The following is a 27446-nucleotide window of genomic DNA, read 5'->3' as shown; positions in this document are numbered from 1 at the left end:
AGCACCCGGCTCATTTATTCTGTTTTTCTCATGTCTATTCTTTCTTTTTTTTTTATTGATTAAATAAAAATGCATTACAATTCTTATTACACATATACAGCACAATTTTTCATATATCTGGTTGTATATAAAGTATGTTGACACCAATTCGTGTCTTCATACATGTCCTATCTAGAATTCATTTATTCCTCCTATTCTCATGTCTATTATCTCTAAGGATTTGGGATAAGGGAAAAAAGATGGCAGTATGTGTTCAGTCTGTCATCTTAAAACTGAAGGTCCCTCTCTTTGTATTTCTTCTGTCCTTTATCCCAGATTTTTTCCCCTCCCCCCAGCTCACCACAACTCTAAATACCTGGCTCAAGGGCTCAGGAAACTGCCAAAACCCAGTCCTGGAATGTGAGAAAGGGAAAGGTCAGGGCTGGTACCTGCCCCACCCTGACCCCTTTCTTTGCAGCCTCAGGTGTCCAAGCCTCCTTCTTGAAAAGGAACTCAAAGAGTTGTTTGGTGTTGATTGGTTTCTGCCTCACTCACCCTTGGGGTATCACTTCTGGGTTCTAAAGCCATGAACCCAGAGCCCAGCATTACCCACCACTCCAAGGAGTCCTTTACCCAAGTAGAGTCCAGCATGAATTTTGTGAAAATAGACTTTATTATAATAAAATGTCTTTTTTAAACAAATCCCCCACCATCCACACTCCTGGAGACCAAGGTGGAGGTGGGGGTTCAGTCAAACAATCTCCCACCACAGTGAAGGAAACATGCAGAGACTCATCCAGCCAGAGGGTGAAGGATGGGATGGTTAGGCTAGAGGGAGGACCCCGACCCACTCTCAACAGGGAATGTATGAAAATAGCTGCATAAATCTGTCCTTTCCTCAGCCCCTAGACTCCCACAGGGGCCAGAAGAAAACAATGCAAAAGAGAAGTTGAATCCAATGAGCAAAATAAGGCAAACCCAACTCCTGCTTTCTGTCCCCTGGTCCCCGAGGTTTTTAGGGATGGGATGACACTGGGGCCAGGAGGCCTGGGCAGGGAGGGGTGGAGCGCTGTGGGGCGGGGTTAGGCCCGCTTTGGCATGGCCTTTCTCCTTCCCGGGCCTGTGCAGTGGAAGCGAGATGGAGGAGCTGGACTGAGGCACTGAGTATGTACATATATACATGGCTCCGCCCGCGGCACTGGGGAGACTCCAGTGCCAACTTTCCTTCAGGGGAGGGAAGACATGATCCGGAGGAACAGGCAGGCCCCTTTCTCCACCCCCCAGGGTCCCATCCTGGGAGTAGGGAGGGCCAAAGAAGAAATCAGCAGAGTGCACTGGGAAACGAGGAGTCAACTAGGTGGTGGACTGGAGTCAACAGTCTGGGGTCCAGTCCTGCTCTGAGTGGGTGCTCAGTGACACTGGCCACTGTAGGGCTCAGTTTACCCTCCTGGAAGAGGAAGGAGCCTATCTGGAGGACTCCTCCGTGAGGACCCGTCTAGCTCCCACCTTTGCCCAGTCTCTCTGATTCCCATCCAGTGTTCACTTGGGGAACGGGAGTGCTGGGGCCTCCCTGCCCAGCCAGGACAGGTTCCTGGGAATCTCTGGGGTCCGCTTCTGCCTGCAGGATGGGCCACAGCTTCACTCCTTCTTCCCAGAGCCCAGTTTCCTGAGGAGCTGCTTCCCTTTGGAGAGCAGACCCCATACCTTCTCAATTGTGCCCTGTGGCTCCCCCAGTTCAGTCCTGGAGGGGCTTCCAGGGCTAGGGGCACGATGCCAACCTGGGGGCACTGGAGGCCCTTGTGTCATGCTGACCCAGTCCTGGAATGTGAGAAAGGGAAAGGTCAGGGCTGGTCCCTGCCCCACCCTGACCCCTTTCTTTGCAGCCTCAGGTGTCCAAGCCTCTAATGTCACCAACTCATGGGCAAGAACCAGAGCCTCACCATCCTGCCACTGTCCTGGACACACAGAGCACAGAGGTGAAGGGGGGGGGGGATGATGTCAACGGAGCATTGTGCTCCAGGAGCCCCGTGGGACATGATCTCAGTTGAGCTTTGCTAACTTGTGATCCTGGGTAAAAGCCCTTTTCCTTCCCTGGGTCTTACTACAGGGTAACAGGCTGACAAAGCTCAAAAATTCTCAGAAATGACACTTGAGATGGGTGCCCTCAACTTCCTATATGTCATCTCCACTCCCAAGAAAGGAGCAAGGACAAGAATAGCTTAGCAGCTGCTGTGCCCTCAGAGAAGGCAGTGCCTACAGCACCTCATAGGCACAAGAGCATCCACACCAATCCAGTAGATGAAGTGTCCCCAGGATCTTCAAGAAGTGAAGCCAGTGCCTACACCACATGGACAGAGATGGGGACGGACTCTCCCTTGAATAGCCTCTGGGAGGACTCCAGGAAAGCCAGGTCCAGATGGGACTGTAGGGGTGGGGATGGGGACATCACACAGCCCTCATCACAAACTCTGGAGGCCGCCCCCTTTTTTAGGGTTTTTTCTCTTGTTGAATCTGCTCCTAGTTCTACTCATGACCCTGAGCTGCACCCTCTGCTTCAGACCCACCCACCCAGTGCTCCTTTGTACCCTACAGAAGGGGTTTGGTGAAGAGAGGAGCCACGAGAAAGCCACCCCCACCCATATTCCCACATCCCACCTGGCTGTCCCACACCTGGAACAGCCCTTGTCACCTCTTGTCAGGTTGCATGTTCTCCCGTCCTGCCTCCCTCCTTCATACCCCCATCCCTGCCCAGAGACTGGCAAGTTCCCAGTCAGAAGCAACCATGGAGCCCAGGCAAGACCGAGGGAGCTGGGGGCACAGCCACAGGCCCCTTCCCTCAAGGCTGTGGGTGAGCTGCAGGGCCTGCCAGAGGTCTGCTCAGACCTGGAAGTTGAAGCGTTGACCACCAAGGCCAACAGCCAGCTGGGAAGCCCCAGACCTTTCCCACTCCCTCCTGGCTCCCTCCACAACCCCCCAGGTGGGAGGGGATACTGGGGAACAAAAGGAGGGGGGTCTCTGAGCCCCAGAGAAGAATAATTTGAAGTTACCTGTGAATTTCAACTAAAAGCATGTGTCTCATCTCCCAAACAGGTCTTAATGCAGAGGACAAGGGTGGGGAGACTATTATTACTGGTGACATTACGATGCCATCTTTTCATCACCAATAATAATCACAATATTATAATACCATAGTCATATAGTATCATAATACCACTGATGAGTCATAATACAGATGTCAGGTAATGTTCTATAAGCTGCGTATGTTACAGAATACGAGTCAGCTAACATACGACATCATTTGCTAAGATGACATGTACTCCTATGACAGCTCCCAGGGAAAAGGCAAGACAAGGGATCAGAAACGGGGAGGATGATCCCACACCCACATCTAGTCCATGGCAAGATCTCCCTCCCCCACTCCCTGGAAGACAATGGAAAAGCCAGGTCAACTCCATTGGCAACAAAGGGTACTGTCTGGTTGGGATGAACTGGGGAGCAGGGTCACATGGCACATAGGGGGCCAGTCCCTCCACTTACATGTTGCTCTCTCTACATATATCTATTTCCATCTAGCACTGGACTCTTCTCCTCCTCATTCTCTGAGAACAAGGAACAAAGAGAGGAGCGGGGTTATTGACAGGCCTGCATGCTCTCTGCCCAGTCACCAGGTGGCCCAGGTATGGTGTGGCTCCCACTTTGCATCTGCTTATGAAGCCCTGGGCTTTCTGGTTGGGGCTCGGCCTCCTCACCCTCTCCCTGCTCTCTGAACCTGGAAGCTTCCTTATATTCCACCCACCTCAAGGAGAGGCATGCTGTGAGAGTGAGAACCCAGGAAGCTGGGCCACTAGCTTCAAAAGGCAGTGGAAAGCCCAACAGGGTGAAAGCACCAGAAACCAGGGCTGTGACTGGCCAGAGGTGGAGGGTGGAGGGGTCCTTTTCCATAGGGCCCCTTCCCCTGCCATCAGCCCCAGAGTCTTGGCAGCTGGGGTCGGATGGCCTGGGGGACCCCTTCTCTGCAAACAGGGGTACATGCTGGGGGCAGGCTGCAGGGTCCCCCTCTGGTAGCAACTCAGCAGCTCTGCCCTGATCACAGAGCTCAGCTCTTTTATCACCCTGGCTGTGCCTCTCCCACCACTGTCCTGTTCCCATCACACCAGCAGGGTAGAGACCGAATGCTGAGTTGGGAACCCAGCTCCTCACTGACCTGACTCTCGGCCTGGGGAATCCCAGGCTCCTTATCTGGACTGCCTGCTTCGGGCCCAGGTCCCTCCAGGAAATTGGATGGAACTAGGCCCCTTTGTCCGTTCAGTTCCCCCTGGGGAGGAGATGCTGGTGAGACAGAGACCGGGAAGACCAGCCTTGCCTCCTTGATCCTGAGGCCCCTGGAGAACAGCCTGGAGCCAACATCACTATCAAGAGAGGCACCTGGTCCATTTCTCCAGGGACCCCTGCCCATCTCCCTGCCCCAGAGTTGGGGCTTGGTGTGCCCTCCCCCATAATGTTCTCACATAGTAGAAGCCATCATCATCCATGCTCCCAAACACGGTGATGACGTCCCCGGCCCTGAAGGGCAGCTCTGCCTGTGGAGAGGGCAAGAAGTAGGCGTCAGGCCCAGGAGGCCCTGCCGCCACCACCACCACCAGGCAGTATCTGAGGGTCCTCACCTCCACGTCCATGTTGGGGGAGTTCTCCCGGGGGTCGTAGTCAAATGCAGCCACCATGGGGCGGGGAGCTTTCAGGTCAGCAGAGGGAATCAGCTTGGAGGGGCCTACAGAGGGAAGGGAGAAGACTCAGGACTCGGGACTCAGGAGCCTCCACTCCATACTATCCTCTACACTGGAGGCCTGAGGACCCTCTGTTCACCACCACCCCACCGGGTGTAGCCCTTGGGGAGAGGCCAGAGAAGCTGCCCCACCCTACCTCTTTCCCCTAACACCCCCACCCAGGGATGGCCCCTCACCTGGACAGGACTGGACAGGGCCTTCTGAATCTGCTGTGGAGAGAATGTGCCTCTGAGCCTCATCCTGCCCTTCGTCTTCATCCCAGACTGGGAGTGGTCCAGGGCAGCGAGGAGGCTCACCCTCACATGAAGAATGCAGGAGGGGAAGGAGGCTAAGAGAACACATCAGCCCTACACATTTGTTCTGCAGTGAACTACGGCCCAGAAAGGGCAAGTGACATGCTCCACACTGCACAGAATTTACAGTCAGGTGCTTTGGGAACCCAAGTCCTGGTAAACCAGCCTCAAGCCCCACCAGAACAAAGGCCCCTACTGGAGGGGATGGATGTGACTGGAGGTCTGCTCAGAACTCCACACATCTCCCCAGAGACCCAAGCCATGCCACCCCACTCCCAATCTGCACATACCATCATGGGAACCCAAGGGAGAATGTGGTCTCACCTTTCTTGGAGCGCCGGGGCTTGGGAGGAGGCCCAGGTGTGCGGGCTGTAGAGTACACAAAGGGACCGTTCCCTGATCCAGGAAGGCAAGTGGATATAAGAGAGAAACTGAGGCAGGGAAAATGGGAAAAACAGGACAGATTCCGGAATCTCCTTTCAGGGCTTTCTGAGCATGTTTTTAAGGTCCTCATCTCACGTCCCTAATAAAAAGCTCCACCCATCATCTAGGACCCAAAATACATGGCTGGTATCATGGCATCCTGTTAAACAGGCCATTCCTGGGGCTCCTGAACAGATTCCATTCCATGTGGTAAGACCAAGGGGGTGGCCGCATTTGCCTTGGTCTTTCTGAGGCTCCAGTGGCTATGCTAGACTCTGGGTAAATAGGCATCCAGCCATCCCAGACATGAAAATTACTCAGAATGAGTCAGTTTGGAAATGGGGTGGTAAGAAGTGGATGTGGGACATACCTGAGCCCTCAAGGACAACATCTGGAGATAAATAACCCCGCTGGAGTAGCTGCTGTTTCCCTGCAGGACTGTCCACAGCCACCTCAGCCACCATGTTGCAGGGGATGTAGCCCATCCGGCCCCCACATTCACCTTGGTAGAAGCCATCGGCATCCTTGTCCCCAAACACCTGGAGGCAAAATCTAGTTGTCTCAGGAGGCCAGTTCAGCTAACTCCCTGCACCCCCAGGCCCTGAACCCAGCAAGCATCCCACTTGGAACCACAGAAGAATGTTTTCTCTTCTGAAGGCCATGGGACAGAAAGGACAGGGGAGCAGCAATGAATCAGAATCAGAAGGAGAAAAAAAAAAAAAGCCCTTTTGCATCATCATCATCACTGTCAGAGACTTTCCCTCCATGCACCCGGATGGGATCTCCCCAACTTCAGAGAGTCAGCAAAAAGCTTCAGTCAATACTTAGAGGAACAATAAAAATGGTAATGTTAACAACAAATCGTCACTATGCTGTGGCAGGTTTAGCACAATATGTGCATCAACTCATTTACTCCACAGACAACCCTAGGAGGCACACACTGTGTCATTTCCACTCTACCAATGAGGAGACTGAGCGCCAGAGGGGTTAGGTAATCTACTCAAGGCTAGCTCCACAGCTCCACAGACATGGCAGGTCTAAACCCCAAAGCTGGCTTCAGGGGCCATGTTCTCCCCACCCCATCCCCAAGCTCTGTGATGTCTCCAGTGGAGAGAGGAGGGCAGAAGCAGGACGTTGACTAAAGTCTGGAGCTCTGGGCCCAAGGGGTATGTCAGTCACCTTCAGGATCTGGCCCTCCCGGAAAGGGAGCTCCTCTTCGCCAGCGTCAGGGTTGGGTGACATTGACACGGGGTCATAGTCAAACAGAGCCACAAAGAGCCTGACAGGTAGGTCCAGTGCTTCTGGAGGGCCCCTTGGTGGAGCTGTGGAGAGGGTTGGACAAAGGGCAGTGACTCAGTGAGCTCCATCGAAGAGGTTAGGAAAGGCTCCCTCAGGCCTAGCCCGGCCCCAAGTAGAAGCTCACCCAGGTCAGTGGCACCTGGCCTGGGCACCCGGGCCCCTCTCTTCTGGGGTCCCCTCCGCCCAGAGCAATCCTGCCCTCTGGGCTCGCCAGCTTCCGTTGTCTGCAAAGACAGGGCAACAGATGGCAGAAGTGACACACCATCCCCCTGTGGGCCCGCACTCCCCCGGTTCTGCCCCAGCAGCAGCGTAAGCAGCACAGCAGAACAGGAGCACAGCATTCCTCTCAGGGGCCTCGGCCCAGCCTCATGGAGACATCAGACACCCCTACAGAGGCAGGAAGGGCAGGAGGGGAGGCCCCAGCCCCGGCCCCCCTAGTGGATGAGTGCAGTGGAGGGGACTGAGGTGGCCGAGGAGCATATGAGAAGACAGTCTCCGTCAGCATCGGGGCTGGTGACTCTAGACATGGCATCACAGTCACTGTCCTGAAGACATAGCTAGCTATGCAGAGAAAAGGGCCACGCTGCCTGAAGGTAGCAACTGGCGACCAGTGACAACAGAATATTGTGCATCCCGGTTCCAATCAGCAGAAGCAGCAAAGCAGTGGAATGCAAGTGGCAGGAGGCAGGTGAGGCAGCCCGGAGGCCCTGCCCCACCTCTGCTGATGAAGGTGGCAGCGTGGAATGGGAGTGGCTAGTGGGCAGCAAGCAGGGCCACCAGGCGGCAGCAGGAGGGGGCTGCCCAGGTTGGGGAGAGGGCACAGACCCGGGAGGATGGCTCCTTGGCTCTGCCAGTTGCACTGCGCCCTCTCCGCTCTGGCTCCCCTTTCTCCCAGGCTGGGAGGCGTGGGGAGGGATGGGGGCCTGAATTGACCTTCAGAGGCCCTCTGGGCCTTGCTATAGGTGCTGTGCCCCAGGCCTCCCCATCTGCCGGGTAACAGGAGCTGGTGATGCTGATGCCCCCGCTGCCTGCTTCCTGCTCGTCCTCAGAATCGTATTCGATGCTGATTTCCAAGCACTTCGGGGAGAGGCAGCTGGTCAGTCCAGATTCTGGGGCCCGGCCACGGTGGCACCTCCGGGAAGGGCCCGGTCGCCCTCGCCCACCAGCCTCTACACCACTCCTGGTGCCCTCAATCACAGGGAGGACACTCCTGTCCCTAGGGAGGCCTGGACGTGCAGAGGCCTGGGGCCCGCCGCCATTGCTGAGAAGTCGACTGCAGTGTTCTCGGGGGTCTGGAGGTCGCCGTCGGTTTAGGGGCTTCTCAGGGGAGCCACCTCCTCTCCTCCGGCAGCTTCCACTGACTAGTCCAGATTGATCCTCCAGGTAGTCCCTGGCCCTGGAGGGCTCAGGAGACAGGGGACACAGGCCAGGTCCTTGGGGCTGACCCCTGTCACAGCCTAGCCCCAGCAATGTAGGTTCAGGTGGGCCAGGGTCTTGGGAAGGACAGCCTGCCCCTGGCTTCCCTTCGTCGTCCTCCTCGTCCTCCTCTTCCTCCTCTTCGGGGATGCTAAAGAGCTTCTTGCTGCAGAACTGCTGGAGGGGCAGCTCCAGGATCTGCTCCAAGATCTCCTCATCGCTGTCAGTCTCACAAAAGAGGTCAGGCTGGGACTGAGGATGGGGAGAAGAGAGCAGCAGGGAAGAGAGGTCCGTGGGGAAGAGGAGAGAGTTGTGCTCTTTGCCCTTAAATGGGGGCAGGGGTTAGGGCAACCCTAATGGCCTCCCTCAATTTCCTCCAAGAGGAAGCAACCAGAGGGACGGTGGCGGGCCCAAAGTCAAACACATGTTTAGGCAGAACCAGAGGAAGATTCAGGGAATACACCCAAGGATCTGGCTCCAGCCCCTGTGGGGCAGAGCATGAGAGAGCAAGCCATTTGTGCCTGTCATAGTGGGAAGGCCTCCCCATCCCTCCCAGAGGCTCTCAGATGGCACCAGCTTCCCCTGGTCGGGGTGCTACATCGGTCGGGCTAGAAAGAAGTGCAGATACAAGCTCTCCTCCTCCCCTTTCTTCCTAGTAGGGCCAAGGAGCGTCCTGGGCCTCTTCATGTCTGTTGCTTAGGACAAGGGCCCAGACCACACACCTAGGATGTTGCTGGCACTCAGTGGTGACTGGAGCAGTTGCAGACACATGGGGTAGCCTTGGAGCCTGAGGTCTGGGGCCCACCAGCCCCTCCCCACCTCGTTACCTTGGCCCCATTCTCCCTGATGTTGTTGCCAGCAACCTGCTTCTGGAAAGAGCAGGTCCTAGAACCCAGCTCCAAATCCTCCTCCTCCTCTTCCTCCTCCTCCTGGATGTCTGACAGGTCTGAGTTACGGCCATGATCCACAAGGGAGTTCACTAGGCGAACCCCAAGCTCTGCCATGTCCTCTTTCTGCAAGGAAAGAGACAAGGAAGATAAGGAGGTACGGGGGGACCCAAGACAGGGTCAGCCCCTAGCCAGAGTAAGAAAGGGTTCCTTGGCAGAGGGAAGAGGCATGCTCAGAGTTGGGGGGGTGGGTGCAGTGAGGGTGGGGATGGAAGCCAAACAGGAGAGAGAATCTGGGAAGAGAAACACATGACACAAAGGTGCTAGAGCCAGAGCAGAAAAGAAGACAAGTAAAGAGGGCCACCAAATTGGGGAGGGAAGGGCTGGGGCTGTGACTCAGTGGTAGAGCACTTGCCTAGCATGTGTGAGGCACTGGGTTTGATCCTCAGCACCACATAAAAATAAATAAATAAAATCCAGGCATCATGTCTATCTAATATATATATATATATATATATATATATATATATATATATATATATATACACACATACATATATATATGCATACACACACACACACACACATATATATATATATACTTTTTTTTTTAATTGGGAAGGAGGCAAAGGGAAGGGGCAAGCCCTGATTCTGTGAGGTGGCACAGTGTGTCCCCAAACCCTACCTCAGCCCTGGGTCTCAGTCCTGGCCCGGGATCTCCTCCGCAGCAGGTCTCAGTACTTGGCATCCTCTCGGCCGGTGTTGCCTGAGTGGAGCAGGCTGTGGGGCTGGCCTCTCCTGCCGTCCACTCGGCCTCCTGCTCAGCCAGGGAGAAAGATACAGGACCAGGGCCTCCTTCCCCCAGGGTTGGCTCGCTGGCCCTCTTCTCTGAGGCACACAGGACAGCTGCCCCAGCCTCCTCCTGGAAAAAGCAGAGCACTGAGAAAGGGCCCAAACCTGGGGCCCTTCTCCCAACCTGCACCTGCTTCCCCTCTGCCCAGACAGGGTACCTGGGAGCAAGGGGCTGGCGGTTCCTCCTGGGGTCCTTTTGGCATCTCTCTGGAAGGGCTTGCTGGGGGGCCTCCTGGGGGATCTTGAGTTCCATGGGGGGCAGGACACCAGAGAGGAGAGCTGGGGTCCCCAGGCCCTGGGGAGGCTGAAGCAAGGGGTGTTCTGGCCTCTGGGCTTGGTCGTGGTAAGGGGCAGGAGATCCTGGCTGGCAAGCAGGCTGGAGTCAGGGCTGGAGCAATAGGGGCTGGAATGGAGTCGGCCGACTCTCCGTGGGGCGACATGGTCCGCACAACCACCTTGTGGCACACCTGAAGCAGCTGCAGCTGGGACAACTCCACCAGCACGCTGCCGGCTGTGGGTGACGCCACCTCCATGATCTGCAGGAGAAGGTGCACAGGAGGGGAAGATGAGGCCGAAACAGCCAATGTGATGACAATGACAACAGTGGCACCCGCATCCTGAGGGGCATTGGGCCAAGCCCTTCTCATGCCTTACCTCACCCAGGCCTCCTGGCCATGTGGCTCCAGTGGGGGAGCAGTTTTCAAATCCTTCATATGCTACTCTTAAACCCATGCTCTTAACCAATCTTCCACTTAGTGCCCAAATGCCAGGCACTGGGCACCTGTGCGAGGCCAGGGAGACTAGACCTTGAGCATGGGACCCACATCCTGTCCCCAGGGTACAGGCAGGTGGGGTCCCCAGGTCATACCTTCTGCCCATCAGCATAGATGGCATAGCCTGTGACTCGGACGCCATTGGAGGTGCCAGCAGCATCGATGGTGACTGGGAGCCAACTAATGATCAAGATTCCAGGGGAGGGCCCTGGCTCAATCTGTACGTCCAGCGGGGCATCAGGCGGGCCTGAGGGAAGTGGGGCACAAGATCCAGAAATAAAGGATACTTCCTGCCATAGATATCAGCCCAATCTGCCATTCCCCTGAAAACACAAATAAGGCCAGTCTCCTCTGCTGCCATCACACCTCCTAGGTGTTACAGACAGGGGTGCCCGCACCTGCATACCTGCTGGGAGCGTGGTGAACTGCAGGGTGGCAGCCCGCTGGTCTGGCTTCTCCCAGCCTGGTTCCCAGGACCCTCGGGATGGGAGCTGAGCCTCCACTCGGGCCTGATACAGTGTGCCAGGCCGCAGGTGGCAGAAGGTGGCCCAGTAGGTGCTGGGGCGGGCAGACGGGCACTCTTCCCCATTGAGGTAGATGGCATGGGCCAAGTTGCTATTGCCGGGCACCCAGGTGATCTCAGCGGACGTGGCTGTCAACCGATGGACCCGCAGCTGGCTAGGTACCACCCCAGCCCGAGCACCCAGGGCCAAGCAACAGCGCAGAGGGTCGGAACTTCCCCTGCTGGTCAGGGCTTGCACAGAAACATGGAGGGGCCCGGCCTGCAAGTCCAAGTTCTCAAGCACAGCCTTGGGAGGTGCCCCGGGCCCCAGAGCCTGACGCAGCTCCCCGTTCACGCTGATATGGAAGCCACGTAGTTCCACGCGTTCAGGAGGCAGCTCCCAGGCCAGCACCACACTGTGGGCCAGCTGCTTGAGGACCACCAGATGGCGGGGATAAGGCACAGCTGGAGGCTCGCCCAGGCCCTCCGGTGGGGGGCTCAGACTGAGCTCATCCCCGGCATCCTCCTCGGGTCTGGGCTGGCTACGTCCCCCGCTGCTCTGGCCCCCGCTACTGCTGCCACCCCCACCTCCGCTCAGGAAACTGAGTTCAGGGCCTGAGCTGTGGGACAAATCGGCCAACTCCGGAGGGAGAGAGGTCAGGAGGTCGTCATCAGACACACGCTCTACAAAATTGGAAGGGACCAGGCCCCTGCGGCCATCCATGAGCTCCCCTGGCAGAGGGAGGGCAGGAAAAGGTAGGGAAGGGGGAGACAGACAGAGAGGAGGTAAAGAAAAACCAGTCCAATAAATGCATTTTAGCAACAGCCAGTGGGTGATCTTAAGTATTTAATCCAATCAACATTTACCTGTCAGTGCTTTTAAAAGACAGAAATAGGCAAAGTCCAGATTAGAGAATTATTGTTGGTTTGCATATTTGTAACAATAGTATTTTGGTTATACAGGACAGGCTTCTTAAATTTTAACATGTATATGCGTCAATTGCAGATTTGTTGAAATGCAGATTCTAAGTCAGTTGGTCTGGGTAGGGCCAAGCTTCTGCATTTCTGGCAAGATCCCAGGTGATGCTGGTACTGTAAGGACATAGGAGAATGTCCTTGTGCTAAAGCAGTGCATGTTCAAGTATTTCTAGGTAAGATGTTAGGATGTCTACAACTTGCTTTAAAATCATTTTTTGACCTACATATGGACAAAGCAAATGCGGTAAAGTATAAACAATTGTAAAATCTATAGGTGTTCGTTGTACTATTCTTTGATTTTTCTACCCATTTGAAAACTTTCATATTAAAAAGGTTTTTTAAAAAAATTTTGGATTGTGCAGAGGGGAATGAGGGGAGGGAAGATGTGTGGGATGGGAAGGATGGTGGAATGAGACAGACATTATTACCCTATATACACGTATGATTATACTACGGTTGTGACTCTGCATCATGTTCAGCCAGAGAAAGGAGAAGTTGTGCCCCATTTGTGTACAATGTGTCAGAATGCATTCTACTGTCATGTACAACTAATTAGAACAAATTAAAAATTTTTAAAAAGCTAAGCATGATGGTGGACACCTGCAATCCCAACCACTGTGGAGGCTGAGGCAGGAGGAACGCAAGTTTGAGGCCAGCCTGGGCAACTTAATGAGATGCTCTCTCAAATTCTTTTTAAATTTTTTTAAATGCATTGAGTTCATAGAAAATAAAAAAATTAAAAAGTACTCAAGCAGTGAAAAAAAAATTTTTTTAAATGGCTGGAGGTGTTGTTCGGTGCTAAGCATGTATAAAGCTCTGGTTTCAATCCACAGAACCAAAAAAAATAAGAAGAAGAAGAAAATGAAATTCTGCTGATTGGAATTTTGCAGTGAGTTTTAAACAAAGGGAAAGGGAATGCATTTTTAGAAACAACAAGATAAGTGCCAGAGAAGAGTCACTGTGGGTTCTAGAAGGGACCAGGACCCACGGCAGTCTACGTCTAGGAGCATGGCCAGCAGTCAATCCAGGCAGTGATCAGCGGTGAGTTTTTGACCTGTGTCAGTTCTCCTTTAAAAACTCAATGAGAGTTTTTAAAACATTTGTTTGAGGGATGTTAATGGAGAAGGAAGCTGGACCCACACACACCATGTCCTAGCCAATTTAAAGAAGGAAATAACTTTTCAGGGAATAGACAGCTTATGGCTGTAGGGCCTTACTGGGAAGAAGCAGAAGCCTGAGCCAGGGCTCCAGGCAGAGGACCGACATCATCAGGGCTGAGTTACAGGGCATCTGGGAGTTTTCCCCACAGTCATTTGTGTCTCTCTCCCCTCTCTCTCTCTCTCTCTCTCTCTCTCTCTCTCTCTCTCTCTCTCTCTCTCTCCTTTATACTTTGAGAAAAATAAAGGGAATCTGAAGAAATAATAGGGATTCTCAATAAGTTAGATAACATAATAAGCCTTGTAATAGGTTGAATAGTGGCCACTCAAAAATATGTCCATGTTCTAATCCCTGGAACCTAAGAATATGACCCTAATAGCAAAAAAAAAAAAAAAAACATCTTTGCAAACGTAATTAAGAACCTTCATATGAAATCATCCTGTATTATCTGGGTGGGTCCTAAATTTCATACTTGTCCTCATAACACACCAGAGGAGAGACACTCAGAGAAGAGGAGAAGGCAATGTGACCACAATTGCAGAGATTGGAGTGATGTGGCCACAAGCCAAGGAACACCTAGAATCACCAGAAGCGGAAAGAGACAAGGAATGGATCTCCCCAAGAGCCTTCAAGGAAGTACAGCCCTGCTGACACCTTGGTTTCAGATTATGGCTTCCAGAAGTCTGTTGTTTAAAGCCCTAGGTAGGTGGAGATTTGCATGGCAGCCATAGACAATTAATATAGCACGGCATTAAGGAGTGTGGGATTAAAGCATCCGCACACTACATGAATCCACAGCTTGCAAGACCAAAGCTGAAGTCTGGGCCAGAGTTGGGCATGTAGGCTGTGAAGCTCATGCCATGGAGAACAGTACAGTCGGGACCAGACAAAGCAGTCCCTTACTAAAGCTGGACAAGGAATATGGTGTCCTGCATCCAGTTGTCCACATGGCTCTATCCCAGTCTCCCCTAGGCTGCAATAGTTCGAATTCCAGTTATTTGGGGTGAGGTGATACTTATGCTTTTGCTGTTGCCCGCCCCCACCCCTGAAATTTTTTTCTTTTCATAAAAAAGTACTCTTGTGGGGCTGGGGCTGGGGTTCAGCAGTAGAGCACTCACCTAGCACATGCAAAGCCCTGGATTCAATCCTTAGCACCACATAAAAATAAATAAAATAAAGGTATTGCATCCAGCTACAACTAAAAAATAAATACTAAAAAAAAAAAAAAAAAAAAAAAAAAAATTACTGTTGTCCTGGAAACTATTTAATTCTGCTCTTGGAACCTACTCCTATGGAGAGTTTAGCTGTTTGGGCCATGAAGTCAGATACCATTATTCCCAGCTGCTACTCAAATAAAGAGACCCAGGGCCCAGGGAAAGACCTGAGCAGGTTCCAAAGCCTTCAGTGTTCCACACTCAGATCTGACCCCCTTCCTAAATCTTCACACACAAGAGACCCCTGACTCCATTGCCCTACCTACATGTCATTCCAGTCTCTACCCTCCCTACTGCTAAAGGACACAGTCTGGTACCTGGGCCAGGACCACTGTAGAGGAAGCTCCCAAGGTCATCCCCTTCTGCAGGCTCTGCCATGTGGCCTAGTCTCAGTGGAGCATCTGCCTCAGTTGTCTGATGAGCTCTGAGGCTCATGCCCTGTCGGGGTTCTGACACAAGCTTACCATGTGCTAACATTTTTTCCTGGGATCTGCACCCTGGTCCCTCCTCCTCATACTTAACTGGAGTCCAGAATCAAATCTATGCTACATGCCTGGCCTCAAGAGTCACTATTGTTAAATAGTGCCATACTCTTTCTACTGGCACTAAAATTAATCTAACACAAATCTCCTGTGACACTCTGTTCATTCTCTGGACAGAGTGGTATGCCCTGACCTGTTCTGCAGAAGACCAGACCCCTTTTTTCCCTCTTTTCTCACTGGCTGTCAGATCTCTGTATGCTCTTAACTGAGTCTCAAGAGTTATGGTGGACTGAGCATGTAGGGGAGTGGAGATGGATGGATGGAGGACTTAGGAACTGGGGCTTAAAGACAGGAAAATGGACAGAATGAGCCCTAATACTGTCCTACCTTCAAAAAAGCCATCCTCATCCATGTTGCCATAGATGTAAATGTACTCTCCAGCTGTCAGGGGAAGTTCTGCCTCTGGATTCTCGTTGGGACCCTCAAAGGGGTTATAGCTGTTGGGGAGGTGGCAAGGAAGAAGAGGACAGAAACCTATTGTATCTCCATGCCTGTCATCTCTCCCCATGCGTTGAACCTTTATGAAGACATGCTTTCCACCTTTAGCCAAGTAGAACATTCACTGCACCCACCTTGGCTCAACTAGGTTATGAAAATATGTCCAACTCCCACCATTTCTAAAGGTCTATCTCCACCCAACCCACTCCTCCCACACACTCCAAATGCTGGTAGGGGAGAAGCAAGGGTGAGGGGCTCACCTATAGCGAGCTAGGAAGACCTGGATCCTGGCTGTTCCTGGGTTGCCCTCCGGGGCTGCTGGGAGCTGGGACACACTGTCCACCTCTAGCTCCTCCACCTCACTGGCTGTGTCCACCTGGGGGCAGACAGAAAGGGCTGGTTTCTCTCCAGGACCCAGAGCCAAAGACAAAGCAGGCATGTTCCAGACTGGACCAGAGGAAGACCCACTGCTTTGATAAGGGAGAGTGAGCGCACACATGCTGGCAAGACCAGGAATAACAAGGACCCAATGTTTTCTAAAGGTGCACCCAGCTGCCCTAAGCAGGGGGAGTGGGGACAATCTGGACCCCTCCCTGAGTCCTGGCCTCTGCTGAACCAGCCCAGTAAATAAGGGTGCTCCCCGCACCTCAGAGGGGGCCAGGCCACACTGGTGTAGAGAGTGGACATCAATGGCAATTTGGCTCCTTAAGATTAATAACTCAGCAAAGCGTCTTGATTGTAAAGAGCTGAAAGCAAGGAGGCAGAAGGGGCTGGAGAAGTCCCTGACTCTAGCCAGGGAACAGTGTTCAGTCCTGGAACTCAGAACTTCCTGTCCACTGGGTCTCCCAGTGGACAGTCCCTCCACCACCAAATTCCAAACCAGCACCACCATTCTATCCCACAAGGGGGCAGCAGAGGCCTGGGGCTGGGTTTTACCCCTCTTGAAACCTGGTTAGCAAGGCTGCTCCTGACCTGCTCCCTTCACTTTGGGAATTTGTGGGTAGGAAAAAGGGATGGCGTGATTAGAAGAACTGTGAGTGATGCCCAACAACCTGGTAATGATAATTGCCACATCTACTGGGTGCCCAGCACGGAGGCACTTTTCCTTATATTTTTTTTATGTAATCCTCTCAACTTTAGAAAGCAGATTTTATTATCCTCAATAGTCAGATAAGGAAACCAAAGCCCAGAAAGGGTGAGTGACTTGTCTTAGACAACAATGGGATTTAAATCCCAGAAGCTGTACTCTGTCTTATACAACCATCTGCCTCTCTGCAGATGCTCTTATGAGCAGTTTCATGTGGATCCTGGTGCCAAAGTGTCTCCTCCAACCAGCCCAGGACTCTAGGGCCTCCCTGGAACCTAGGGGGTGGAGCTGTTGGGCCAGCCCTAGAGAGGAGGTATGGCCTCCTCCTGAGATTCTCCACCATGGAAGGGATCCATAGCCCATGTACCTCCCAACTTGGGCCCAGAGGCCACCCAACTCCTAGGGTCCCCAGAAGAGGTCAGGGCCAATCTTCACTGGTCCATGCCAATGCCAGAACCCCAGGGCCCTCTCCCCAGCACTGACCTCTGGTGTAGGGCATGACTTGGGGCTGTTGTGGATGGACTCGGAGCGAGAGGAGTTAGAGAGAGACTCTGCCTTCTTGGCTGTCCTTCGAGGGACCCCGGTAAGGGTGGCAGGGGCAGGCTCGGAAGACTTTTGGGTGCAGCGCCCCGGTGAGCCCGGTGGGAGGTCAAGGTCTAAAGAGAAGATGGCACGTGGGCTTGGGATCTGTGGCCTGAGGAGGGACCAGGAAGATAGGGTGGAGCCTCCTGGGTATGGGGGTCAGGCCCTCCATAGCCGGATTTCCTGACTTCTTTAAGAAGGGAAATATTTGCTGGGAAACTTATTAAGCAGAGGTGTAGTCCTCAGATCAGCTTACATTCAATTATTCCTTGCATTTAATTATTGCTTAGGCCTTAGCAAACTATGGCCCAGAGAGGTTAAGGAATATGCTCAAAATCTCACTGGATGTTGAGTGGCGCTGGGATCAGCAGCTGTGACTGATCAGCCCCTTCCCACCAAGCCAGGACTCTTCCCAAGGCCTGCTACTGAATTCTACTGCCTAGCAACCAACTCCCAGCTACGTCCAGAGACATCCAGGCAGAGGAAAAGGAGCACTGTGGCCTGAGATATCTGGTCCACACTTCAGGATAGGAACTCTTATGGGCTTTGTTTTTCCAATCAGAGTTTGGCTCTAGCCAGGTACTGGTAACTTTGGGGGAGTTACTGGCCTTCTCTGATCCTGAACTTCCTGCTCTATACAAACGTCCCAGGCCTGGGGATTCCAGGCTACAAGGTTGCTGAGTCCCTTACCTTTGGGGCCAGACCCCCGGCAGGGCTGGGGGGTAGAGCAGCAGCAAGGGGGTGGTGGGTGGTCCCCCAGGGCACTGCAGCCCAGGGCAGAAGTGAGCAGATCCAAGGGGCCTGGGTGCAGACGAAAAGCCTGGAGCTCCTGAGCCAGGAGGCTGAAACGCTCCGTCTGGCTGCGGCACTGCTCCTCGAGCTCTCGAACCCGGGCCTGAGCCAAGACCCACCATGAGACACCAGCCGGGCAGAGCTGCCCAGCGCCAGCCTGTGCCAGCTCCACACAGCCTCACACTGGGCTTCAAACCACATCTACCCAGCTTCCCATCCTGAACACCTTACCAACCCTCATGCCCTGGATGGTGGCACTCCTGCTTCTGAACAGTTTGCAGGCCAAAAGGGACCCCTCCCTCCTCATCACCACCACCAGTATCACCACAGGAGTTTTCTCAGCTCTCTTCCTTGTCACCCTCCCACAGTGACTCAAATCCCTGCCCTCAGAAGGGTACGTGAGAGATTCCACTCCACAGAAAGGTAGGGACAGCTTTGTGACAGGAATGGGCCAGTTCTCAGGAACTTTCCTCAGGTAACAGGAGAGTCCCGAGATCAGGGACTCTCCCCTGGCCACTATCACAAGGAACATGCGTCAATTGGTGACGAACTTCCTCATGGCCTGAGAGCCTCTACAGGAGGGAAGGGTCTGGGATGAGGGAATAGCCCACATGTCCTGTAGGAACCCCAGCCCAGCTTCAGAGTTTGAGGTCTGCTATGGGACACATCCCCTCTGCTGGACAGGAGAGTTGGTACCACTTGGGCCCTGAGGGCAGGGATTTGGGAGAGACATAGAGAGGGGATATCCAAAGGAGAGAGAGGCGTAAGGAGGTTGTACCTGCATGGAATCCAAGGTGGACTGTGGCAGAGAAGGGAAGTGGCAGAGGAGAAGTTAGAACACTGAGCCCTGTCGGTCATTAACCCGGAGGAAGGGAGAGAGAGAGAGAACGGGGCCTAAAGGGACACCATCCAGTCAGCTCCTAGGCTAAATGAAAGGGCAGTTCACAGTGAAGGCAGCCTCTGGATCGGATGGCAATGGGAGATGGCTGCCACCAGACTCAGGAGCTCCTGTCCCTTTAAGCCCCTGCCTGAGAAACAGTCCAAAAATGGAGGGGATTCCCCCAGACCCTCCTACCAACCCCACCGTACCCCCCACTTCTTTACAGTTCTTCTATCTGAAGTCCCCTGCCTTCCCCCAAGGTAGTGGAGCTGGTGGCCACCTCCAGGGACCCTACCTCCAGCAGCTGGACGGCCCCTTCATGTTCCCTCTTGGCTTCTGCCTGGGCCTACCAATGGAAAGAGGCAAAATACTGGTAGGGAAGGCTGGGGCCTAGGGGTGGGGTCAAGGGAGCATGAAGGAGGGAAGGAGGGAGGGAGGGAGGGAGGGAGGGAGGGAGTCTTTCTCCCTCCTGCTCTCCCAGCCTGAGCCCCACCTTAACAAAGGGAGAAGGGTCGGGGAGAGGTTTCTCTTTCTGGAACATCCGCCTTCCTGGTTTCCCTCCTACCTCTCTCATGTTCCTTCTGAGTTTTAGATTGTTGTTTTTGTTTTTGTTTTTGCCTGCCTCTTGTCTTCTACCCCTTGGGATGTTGGAATGTCAGGGTTCCTCTGGTCACAGTGGTGGGCCACTTTATACTCCCTGCTCTCTCCTCAAGGGTCTAGTCACACAACGGAACACATGATGGCTCCAAACATCTCCGAGGCCAACTTCCCCAGAACTCCAGACTCAAGCACCCAACTGCCTACGGGCACCCCCACTTGAACATTTAGCGCATGACCCGGACTTGACAAAACAGAACTCGGAATTCTCTGCCCTTCAAAGCTAGTGCCCCGTCATCCTTCACCCCACGGGGAGTGAAAACCCTATCTTCCGCAGGGTCGACTGAGTTGGGACTCAACTGGAACCCCACAGTGAGTCTTGTCAATTCTGTCTCCAAACTGTATTTCCAATGTATCCACTTGTTTCCACCTCCCTTGTCACCTGCACCCTGGTCCAGATGATCATCACTTCCCTCCTGGACCACTGCCATAGCCACTAACATCTGATCACCTGCTCTATGCTGCTCCCACTGTCAGTTCTGCCAATTATGAATCAGACCATGTCACCTCCCTGCTTAGAATTCAACAGATTCTAACCATTCATAGAACAAAATAGCCAAACTTCCCCCAGTGTCTAAGGCCCAACTCCTGCTATAGTTCCCTGCTATACTCTAGTCACACTGCTTTTGGGCCCTCCCCCCAGCTCCTCCCTACCAGAGCGTTTGTACAACTATCCCCCCCTACCTGGCCTGCTCTGCCCTGGCTCTCCTGACTGACACCTTCTCACCTCTGGGTTCTTAGCTCAATTGTCACCTCCTCAGGAAGGCCTTCCCTGATGACCTGTCTAAAGTGGCTCCTCATCCCATCCCAGCCCCTTCTTGCCACATCACCATTGTGCGCGTTAGTGTCTGAAATCATCTCATTCATGGGTCTGCTTATTTGCTGATTGGTCAGGAACCAACCAGGTCTCTGTTTGCTGTTATCCCCCCAGTGCCTAGCACAGTGTCTAGTACACAGTGGGTGCTCAGTATGTGCTTGTTGAATGAGTGGCTGGCAAAGCTGGGCCCCAGCAGCCTACCACCTTCCTCACTCCTGCTCCCACCTGCTGCAGCCTTCGAACCTCCTCTTGCTTCTCCCGCAGGCTAAGCCGAGCCTGCTCATGCTCCACCTCCAGCTGCTGCCGCCGCTGGGCCACCTCCCGCATGTGCTGAAAACAAGACTCTAGGTCAAGGCCAGAGCCCCCCATTCTGCCACACTTCCACAGAAAAGCTAAGGTGAAGGAGCCTCAGATACCATCTGCTCCAGATATCCTCTATTAAACAGGAAACTGAGGGGCTGGGGTTGTGGCTCAGCGGTAGTACACTAGCCTGGCATGGGTGAGGCACTGGGTTCGATTCTCAGCACCACATGTAAATAAATAAAATGAAAGTCTATCAACAACTATATATATATCTTTAAAAAAATAAAAAAGGAAACTGAGGCCAAAGAAGGCAAGAGGTTGGCTGTATGGGGACAGGACCTCAGTCCCCAATACCCCACATAGGGCATATTCTACCATCTCGCTTTCTCCCTGTACCAGGGCTCAATAGCCTCCCCCACCTACAAAGCCTCCTCACCTTCAGCACCTGCTCCAGGCTCTCCAGCTTGCTTTGCAGGCCCTGGCTCTTTTGAAGGGCTGAGTCCCTCTCCTGCGTCACCCCCAGGAGCTGGCCCCTCAACTCCACATTCTCCCACTCAACCTAGCAAAAGGACATTGGCAGGGAGTTGTATGTGTGCACTTTGTCCCACCTGCTCCCTCACAGAGGAGAATACCCCAGGAGTACGTCCCCCCAGGCCAGGAACAAGACCTCGCAGAGCAGAAGAGGTACCTGCTCCTTCTCTGAGGCTCTCCCACTGAGCCGAGAATTCTCCTCCACCAGGCGGGCATTCTCATTCTGGGCTTCTCTTAGCTGCAGTTCCTGAGGGGAACAGTGGACCTCTGGAAGAGGGACCCAAGACCCACATTCCTCTTTCTTCACACAGAGAATCCTGCCCTCCCAAGCAAGGCCTCCCTCCCCTAACGGGAACCCGCTTCAGCCAGGAAAGAAAAGCACCCCTGAACCCCTGAACAAGAGGAAAAGTGTGTTCTTAAGGGTAGGTGGGATGGGAGCAAAGCTGAGGGAGCCCAATGCGCCCCTTGGCCTGGGGGAAGGGAGGAGCTGGACCTGGGCAGCCTTGTGAGCTCACCAGCTCCTCACATCGCCTCTGCTTTTTCCGGGCTTCCTGCTCCAGACTTTCGCATTTCTTCCGTTTCTTGCTGAGCTCAGACTCCTGTGGGGTCAGAACCAAGGCCTGCACATGGTAGAAGGCAGTTCTGCTCATAGCAGGTTGCCCCCAGCCCTTGACCTAGGACTTACCAGCTGCTGCACCCTTGGCTGTTTCTCAGGCTCCCCTAGGACCACGGGTGGGCTCTCCACATCCTCCTGAGGTGTGGCCTGGAAATGCCCAAGGACAGGGGGCTGGCACCTGAGAACAGGGCCCTAGGGAAGCCTGTCCCCAGCCCAGCCTACCTATGGGAGGTTCCCACCTCATGACATGGTCAGCAGTGAGAAACCCGCCAGGGAAGGGGAGGGAAAGGGTGCTGTCTTCCCACCCTCTCCCAACATCAGCTGATGAAGTCTGGAGGCAGTACCCGGTATACCCCAGCCATAAGTGCTTTGAGATCGTGGGACCCACGTGTGCCCTGGGAGATGGGTCCTTTATCCAGGCCAAAGCTTTCCCTTTTTAGCTTCCAGCAGCTGCCCTGCTCTGCACTCAATAACCGTCCTGAGTGTCCTTCAGCGACTGGCAGAGAATTAGGAGGCTGCGTGGGCCCCCAGGGATGTGGTGTTCCCAGAGCTAGGGGTTCTGGATCATCCAAATCTGGGCTTGGCCTGCAGCATTGGAAACCTAGCCAGTCCCTCCTTCTGTCTTTCCCCAAGCCCACACTATCGCACGCTAAGTGCAAACTTTTGGGGAGGATAAGTCTTGATGGGAGGGGCTCCCTCCGCGGGCCAGCCAGAGGGACAAAATCTGATCAAGCAGCATCCCCCATCCAGAGGATTTCGTCACTACTGAGTCCCTCCTCCCACCCCTCTCCCCAGAAAGAGGCGGACCTAGATGCTGCCCACCTAGGATGAAGAGCCAGATCTCTAGGTTCTGGGGTCTGGAGTTGGTCCCTGGCCCTCGGGGTAGAGGCTGCCTAAGCCCCGTGCTCAGTGAAGGTCACCCGTACCTGGAACCCGGTTGGATGCACTGCCACCCCCAGCTAGCCGGGGCCAGGCCTGGCCAGGCAGGCGCTGAAGGGGGCGTCCCCACTCTACTGCCGCTGCGGGGAGGAGGCGGCGCGGGCTGGGCCCCGGGCGGCTGCCAGGGCAACCAGGGATTTGCGGCCGGGATGTACCACTGGCGGCGCGGCAGGGGCGGCCGGGCTGGCCCCGCGGGGAGCAGGCCTGCGGAGGGCGGAACCCCCGGGGGATTGGGGGGAGCCGCGCAGGTACGAGCTCAGGAGGCTCAGAAGAGACACTGCCCATGGTCGGGAGGGTTCCCTAGACCCTAGGAATGCGCACGTCACCCTGGGAATGCGAGTATGGCTTTGATGGGGAAGTAGCGAGGAGATCCCCGGGTCGCCCCCACCCCTCATCTGCGCACACCCACACACCTGCCCTTGCGCCGGCTCTCACCTCTCCCGGAGCCCCCGGGGCTGGCGCCCCTGCTCTAGCCGGGGCAGTGGAGCCCGGGGGCCGGGGTGGCGGGGGCGGCTCCTGCTGGTTGCGCAGGGCGATCTGCCTCTGCAGCCGCAGCACCTCCCGCTGGGACTCGCGCAGCAACCGGTCGAAGTCCCGCACGTGGAGCCACTGGGGACCCTCCTGGAGTGGAGGACCAGGAGAGGAGTCAAACCTAATTAACCCCTACCTGCCCCCACACCATTCCGGGCAAAACCAGACCTCCACCTTGATAGAGGGGCTCAGATGTACTGCAACCTGCGCACCCTCCTGTGCATGCATGCCCCGTCATATGTGCTTGCGTACACAGCCACATGTTTCCACCAGCCGTTGTACAGACATTCCCAGCAACTCATTTACTGGGTGCGTGCAGTGTGCCCTCCACTAAATGTGCTAAATGCCTGGTGAACATTCCTTCACAAGTTTGTGTGTATTCATACCTCCAGACCCTACAGACCCACTGGCACACAGCCTTAAACCTGAAGCACAGACGGTCCTGGTCTGGGACTCTTGGCTCCACCCCCTTCAATTCAGGCTCCTTCTCCCCTCTCCCACCTGGGCCGTTGCCAGGGGAACCTACTCCCCAGCAGCCTCCACCTTCCCGTTTCATTTGCATCTCATTAACATCTTGTCCACATCCCACAACCAGGCAGACTGCCCTGCTGAGTAGGTCTGAGGAAGGGGGGACCCGGGCCTCCTCGCACCTTTCCCACCAGAGTGAGCCTGGCCTGCAGCTCCCTGCACTCCCGCTGCAAGGCAGCAATCTGCTTGTCCTTGGCCAGCAGTGCACTGGCTGTGTCACTGAGATCCCGGGCTCGCTGGCGGGCTAGGGCCTTCCGGCAAAACTCCAAGCTGGCCCCTGGTCCAGGCACCGGAGCACTTACCTAGCCAGAGGAGGGGTAAGGCCAGTGGTCACCTGGGGGCTAGGGCATTTCTCCCATTCCTCAGCTTCTCCCAAAGGAGAATTTAAATGAAACCTGGCTTCCGGCTTCCACCCAGTCTGGGGTAGCAGAAATCAGGCAGCCTCACTCCATCCCATCCCAACAGTCCCCAACCAGGACTAAAAGGGTTTAACTTCACATCTTAGTTTAGACCCAAAGGAGGCTGTTAATTTGGCTGTCACTATGATGGATCTTGTCCCTGCCCCCACTCCAGTTCTATACCTCCTGTGATTAGCTCAGCAGCCAGCACAGGCAAAGGGTAATCCAGAATTCTCCCTGTCTGCTCAGGAACCTCCCACCCAGCCCTTCTCTCCCTCCTGTAGCCCCCTCACCAGGCCAACATTTGTCCTTCCTACCCTCAGCCCTTGGATTCATGCTTTTCTAGGTGCTAAGAGTTTATGACTCCCAAGTCCCAGACCTTGAGGCCCAGCCCCTGCTTCCCCTCTTCCCTGGTCACCCAGCCTCAGCCCAGAAGTCTCCTGTCCTCACCACCCTCAGGTTTGTTTCCTGGAGCTTCCGGGCCCTCTCCTCCAGGCGCTTGGCAATGACCGCCAGTTCTGCGTTCTTCCGCTTCAGCCTCCGCACCTTCTCCTCTGTCTCAGGGAAGCTGCTCTTTCTCTGACAAGGGGTCAGTCAGAATTGTAGCATGTAGGGAGCACCCCACAGACCCATTCCTACTCTCAGGCTTGGACTAGAACCCAGGACCACAGTGGGATCCCTAGCAACTCTGGGCAAGGGTTCACCCTCTCTGGGTCTTGGGACTGTGACATCTCTTGGAGAGATGTTCAAGGGGTAAGGGAAGACACTGAGACAGAGGGCCTGGCTCCAGCCAGGAATCAAGACCCCATTCACCAAGTCTCACCAGCATCTGGTTTTCCTCCTTAAGGATGGCACAGCGCTGCTGCAGCTCACCCAGGGCCCTCAGCAGCTCCAGATTGGGTCTGTCACCAAAGCCCATGTTCAGCTTGGCCTGGCATGGGAAAGGACCAGGTACAGAGCCTCAGGGACCCATCCCATCCAATAAGAGCTCTCCATGTGAAAGCATCTCCCCTCCACAGTCTAAGGAGACATGGAGATGAGAAGGTTCTCTCCTATGTCCCAGGCCTTCAGAGAGGGGCACAGGGATCTAGGAGAAGGGACCATCCCACCCTCCCTGCTCCCAGTGGCACACAACTGTCCCCTGACCCCTCCGGGCCAGTGCCAGCTCAAACTTCTACCCCCATTTCTCCAGACTGCTCTTGGTTGGTGAGTCCCCTGTCCTCTCCCGAAGTCCTGATCCCTCCATCTTCTACAGGAGCCTGCTCAAATTCACCCAGACCTTGTCCTCTGTGGCTCGGCCCCACACTGAGCCTTCTCCCTGAATCTTTCCTTGTACTCTGATTCTACCATACACGTTCACACCCCCAAAATCCCCCAGTCCCCTGAGAACAGAGACTCATGGAGGAGGAGGTACAGACAGACAGACTGTCAGACAGAGACACAGAGGGGCAGGGCCAGATATAGACAGACAGGTAGAGAGGACAAATAGTTAAAAAAAAAAAAAATGGAGCCACTGAGATTCATATCTAATGAAGAGAGGACAGATAGTCACAGAGACAGAACCTCAGACAAACAGACGGAGAAAAGAGGTGGGCAGCAGGGCTGCATATTTTGCTTTGCCTCCTGGCCAGCTAAAGGACATGGGGGAGGCACAGCTTGCAGACCCCCCAGCCCTCCCCAGCCCCCTTACCTTAGTCAAAGCCTCCACATCCTCATCCTTCAGCCTCAGACAACCACGACCAGAGATCACTGCTTGCTGCCCCAGGCTGGGCAGCCCAGCCTCTGCTCCTCCAGGGTCAATGCCCCCCATGGGCCTGGGGCTCTGGGCTCCCTCAGGCTCGCAGCTCTCCTCGGGCCTCAGTTCTCCAACCTGCAAAGCTGTCGGAGTGTCAGCAATGCTTGGGGCTCTGTCTCCAGGTTCGCCCCCCTGGCCCGGAGTCCAGCTCTGCCAGGCGGGCAGTGCCCAGGGTTCCATGGCTCCTGGGTCCCCAGGCTGAGGGAGGGTTGTCAGTTGCTCCATGGTACTGCCAAGGAACCCCAGAACCTAGGCCAGGGAACATCACCCAGCCAGGTGAGGGGACTTTCAATGGTCATGCCAAGCTAGACCCTTCCCCTCTGAGCTCTTGGCTTCACCGAAGCTCCATCCAAGGTTGGCTGAGCCCTTCCCCACCCGCGAAGGAGGCTGCAGAAGGCGTCAGGGCTGCCAGAGCTGGAGCTGGGGGTATGTTGGCTGGTGGTTGTGTGTGAGTGCTCGTGTATATGGGGAGGGGAGGGTGTCCCTGTGGGGGTGGGGAGGATGTGCCGAGGCCACCACCAGCAGTGCCTGGGTGAGGGTATGCGTGTGTGTCTCCAGGTCTGTCCCCTGCAGGTCAATGCTATCGTGTGTGTGTTTGGAGGATGGGTGCCCCCACTTGTGTGTGTTGAAGAGTGTGGTGCTGTATGTCACTGTCTGTGCCTGTTACAGAGTTGCCAGTTGTTTCTGCGTGTGGGGGTGTCTGTATTGCAGGGCTGTGGCAATGTGTGATGCTGTCACTGGTTGTATCTGAGTGTGTCAGTTTTGTGCAGCTGCGTGCATCGGTATCGGTGTGTGTCTGTCAGCATCTGTGAGTCTGGTCATCCATCATGACACCTCAGCCTGGCTAGGGTCCTCAGGAGCTGTTGGGGGTGATCCCCAGTGGTTCCTTGTGGTCTTTTATCTCCGCTCCTCTCTCGGCTGCTGCTCACTCGCTTGCTGGGTGGCCGGGCTGGTCCTAAGGAGGCCTGGGTCGATGGGCTGCTTGCCTCATAGTCTCTGTCCCTGCTAGCCTCAGCTCGGGGGACTGCAGGGGTCCCTTACAGTCCCGGAGCCCGGAGATGGTGGGCGCGGAGGAAGGCTGAGCCTCAGAATGAGGGGGAGCGGGGGAGAGCCTGCCCACCCCTCCCCCTCCTCCTCCCCTCCCGCCCACCAATAGGAAGTCAGCTGCTGGTTTCCATGGCGATGGCGCTGGACTGGTGGGCTGGACCGGCTGGCAGGGTCGGGATAGAGGGAAGAGCAGGTTCCTCACGGGATGTCAGCTCAGCGCCCTCCACTTGTGGCCTCCCCACCCCTTGTCCCCATGTGCCCTCACACCTTCCTGGGTCCAGAGGCAAGCAGGCTGGAGACTGCTGAGACTGGTGGAGACGGAGACAGGAAGGATGTAACAGATCCAACCATGGAGAAGAGCAGGACCAGGAAACCCGGGATTTGAAGAAAACAAAGAGAAATAAA

The 27446-nt window shown here is 54.8% G+C and overlaps 1 protein-coding gene across 1 annotated transcript; it reads right to left on the bottom strand.

Annotated features, from left to right (window-relative positions):
- Positions 1–1726: 1726 nt before the first annotated feature.
- Positions 1727–26219, bottom strand: Tspoap1 (TSPO associated protein 1). Its single transcript, XM_071603222.1, has 32 exons — positions 25890–26219; positions 25023–25130; positions 24650–24778; positions 23924–24103; positions 23178–23363; positions 21873–21950; positions 21703–21786; positions 21345–21434; positions 21093–21215; positions 20579–20683; positions 19175–19225; positions 18778–18798; positions 17898–18102; positions 17109–17281; positions 15799–15914; positions 15428–15537; positions 11113–11940; positions 10802–10953; positions 10092–10469; positions 9767–10003; positions 9022–9207; positions 7604–8446; positions 6903–7002; positions 6659–6801; positions 5850–6018; positions 5381–5452; positions 4940–4972; positions 4644–4747; positions 4488–4559; positions 4184–4294; positions 3517–3578; positions 1727–1797 (listed from the first exon to the last, which is right to left on the bottom strand). Exons 1-31 carry the CDS (start codon positions 26217–26219, stop codon positions 3549–3551), a joined length of 5547 nt encoding a protein of 1848 aa, XP_071459323.1. The 3' UTR covers positions 1727–1797; positions 3517–3548.
- Between the last annotated feature and the right edge of the window lie 1227 nt (positions 26220–27446).

Source organism: Marmota flaviventris, chromosome 17 (genome assembly GCF_047511675.1).
Source record: "Marmota flaviventris isolate mMarFla1 chromosome 17, mMarFla1.hap1, whole genome shotgun sequence".
Taxonomy (NCBI): Eukaryota; Metazoa; Chordata; class Mammalia; order Rodentia; family Sciuridae; genus Marmota; species Marmota flaviventris.
Note: the sequence above shows the minus strand (reverse complement) of the source record. Positions and strands in the feature narration are given on the sequence as shown.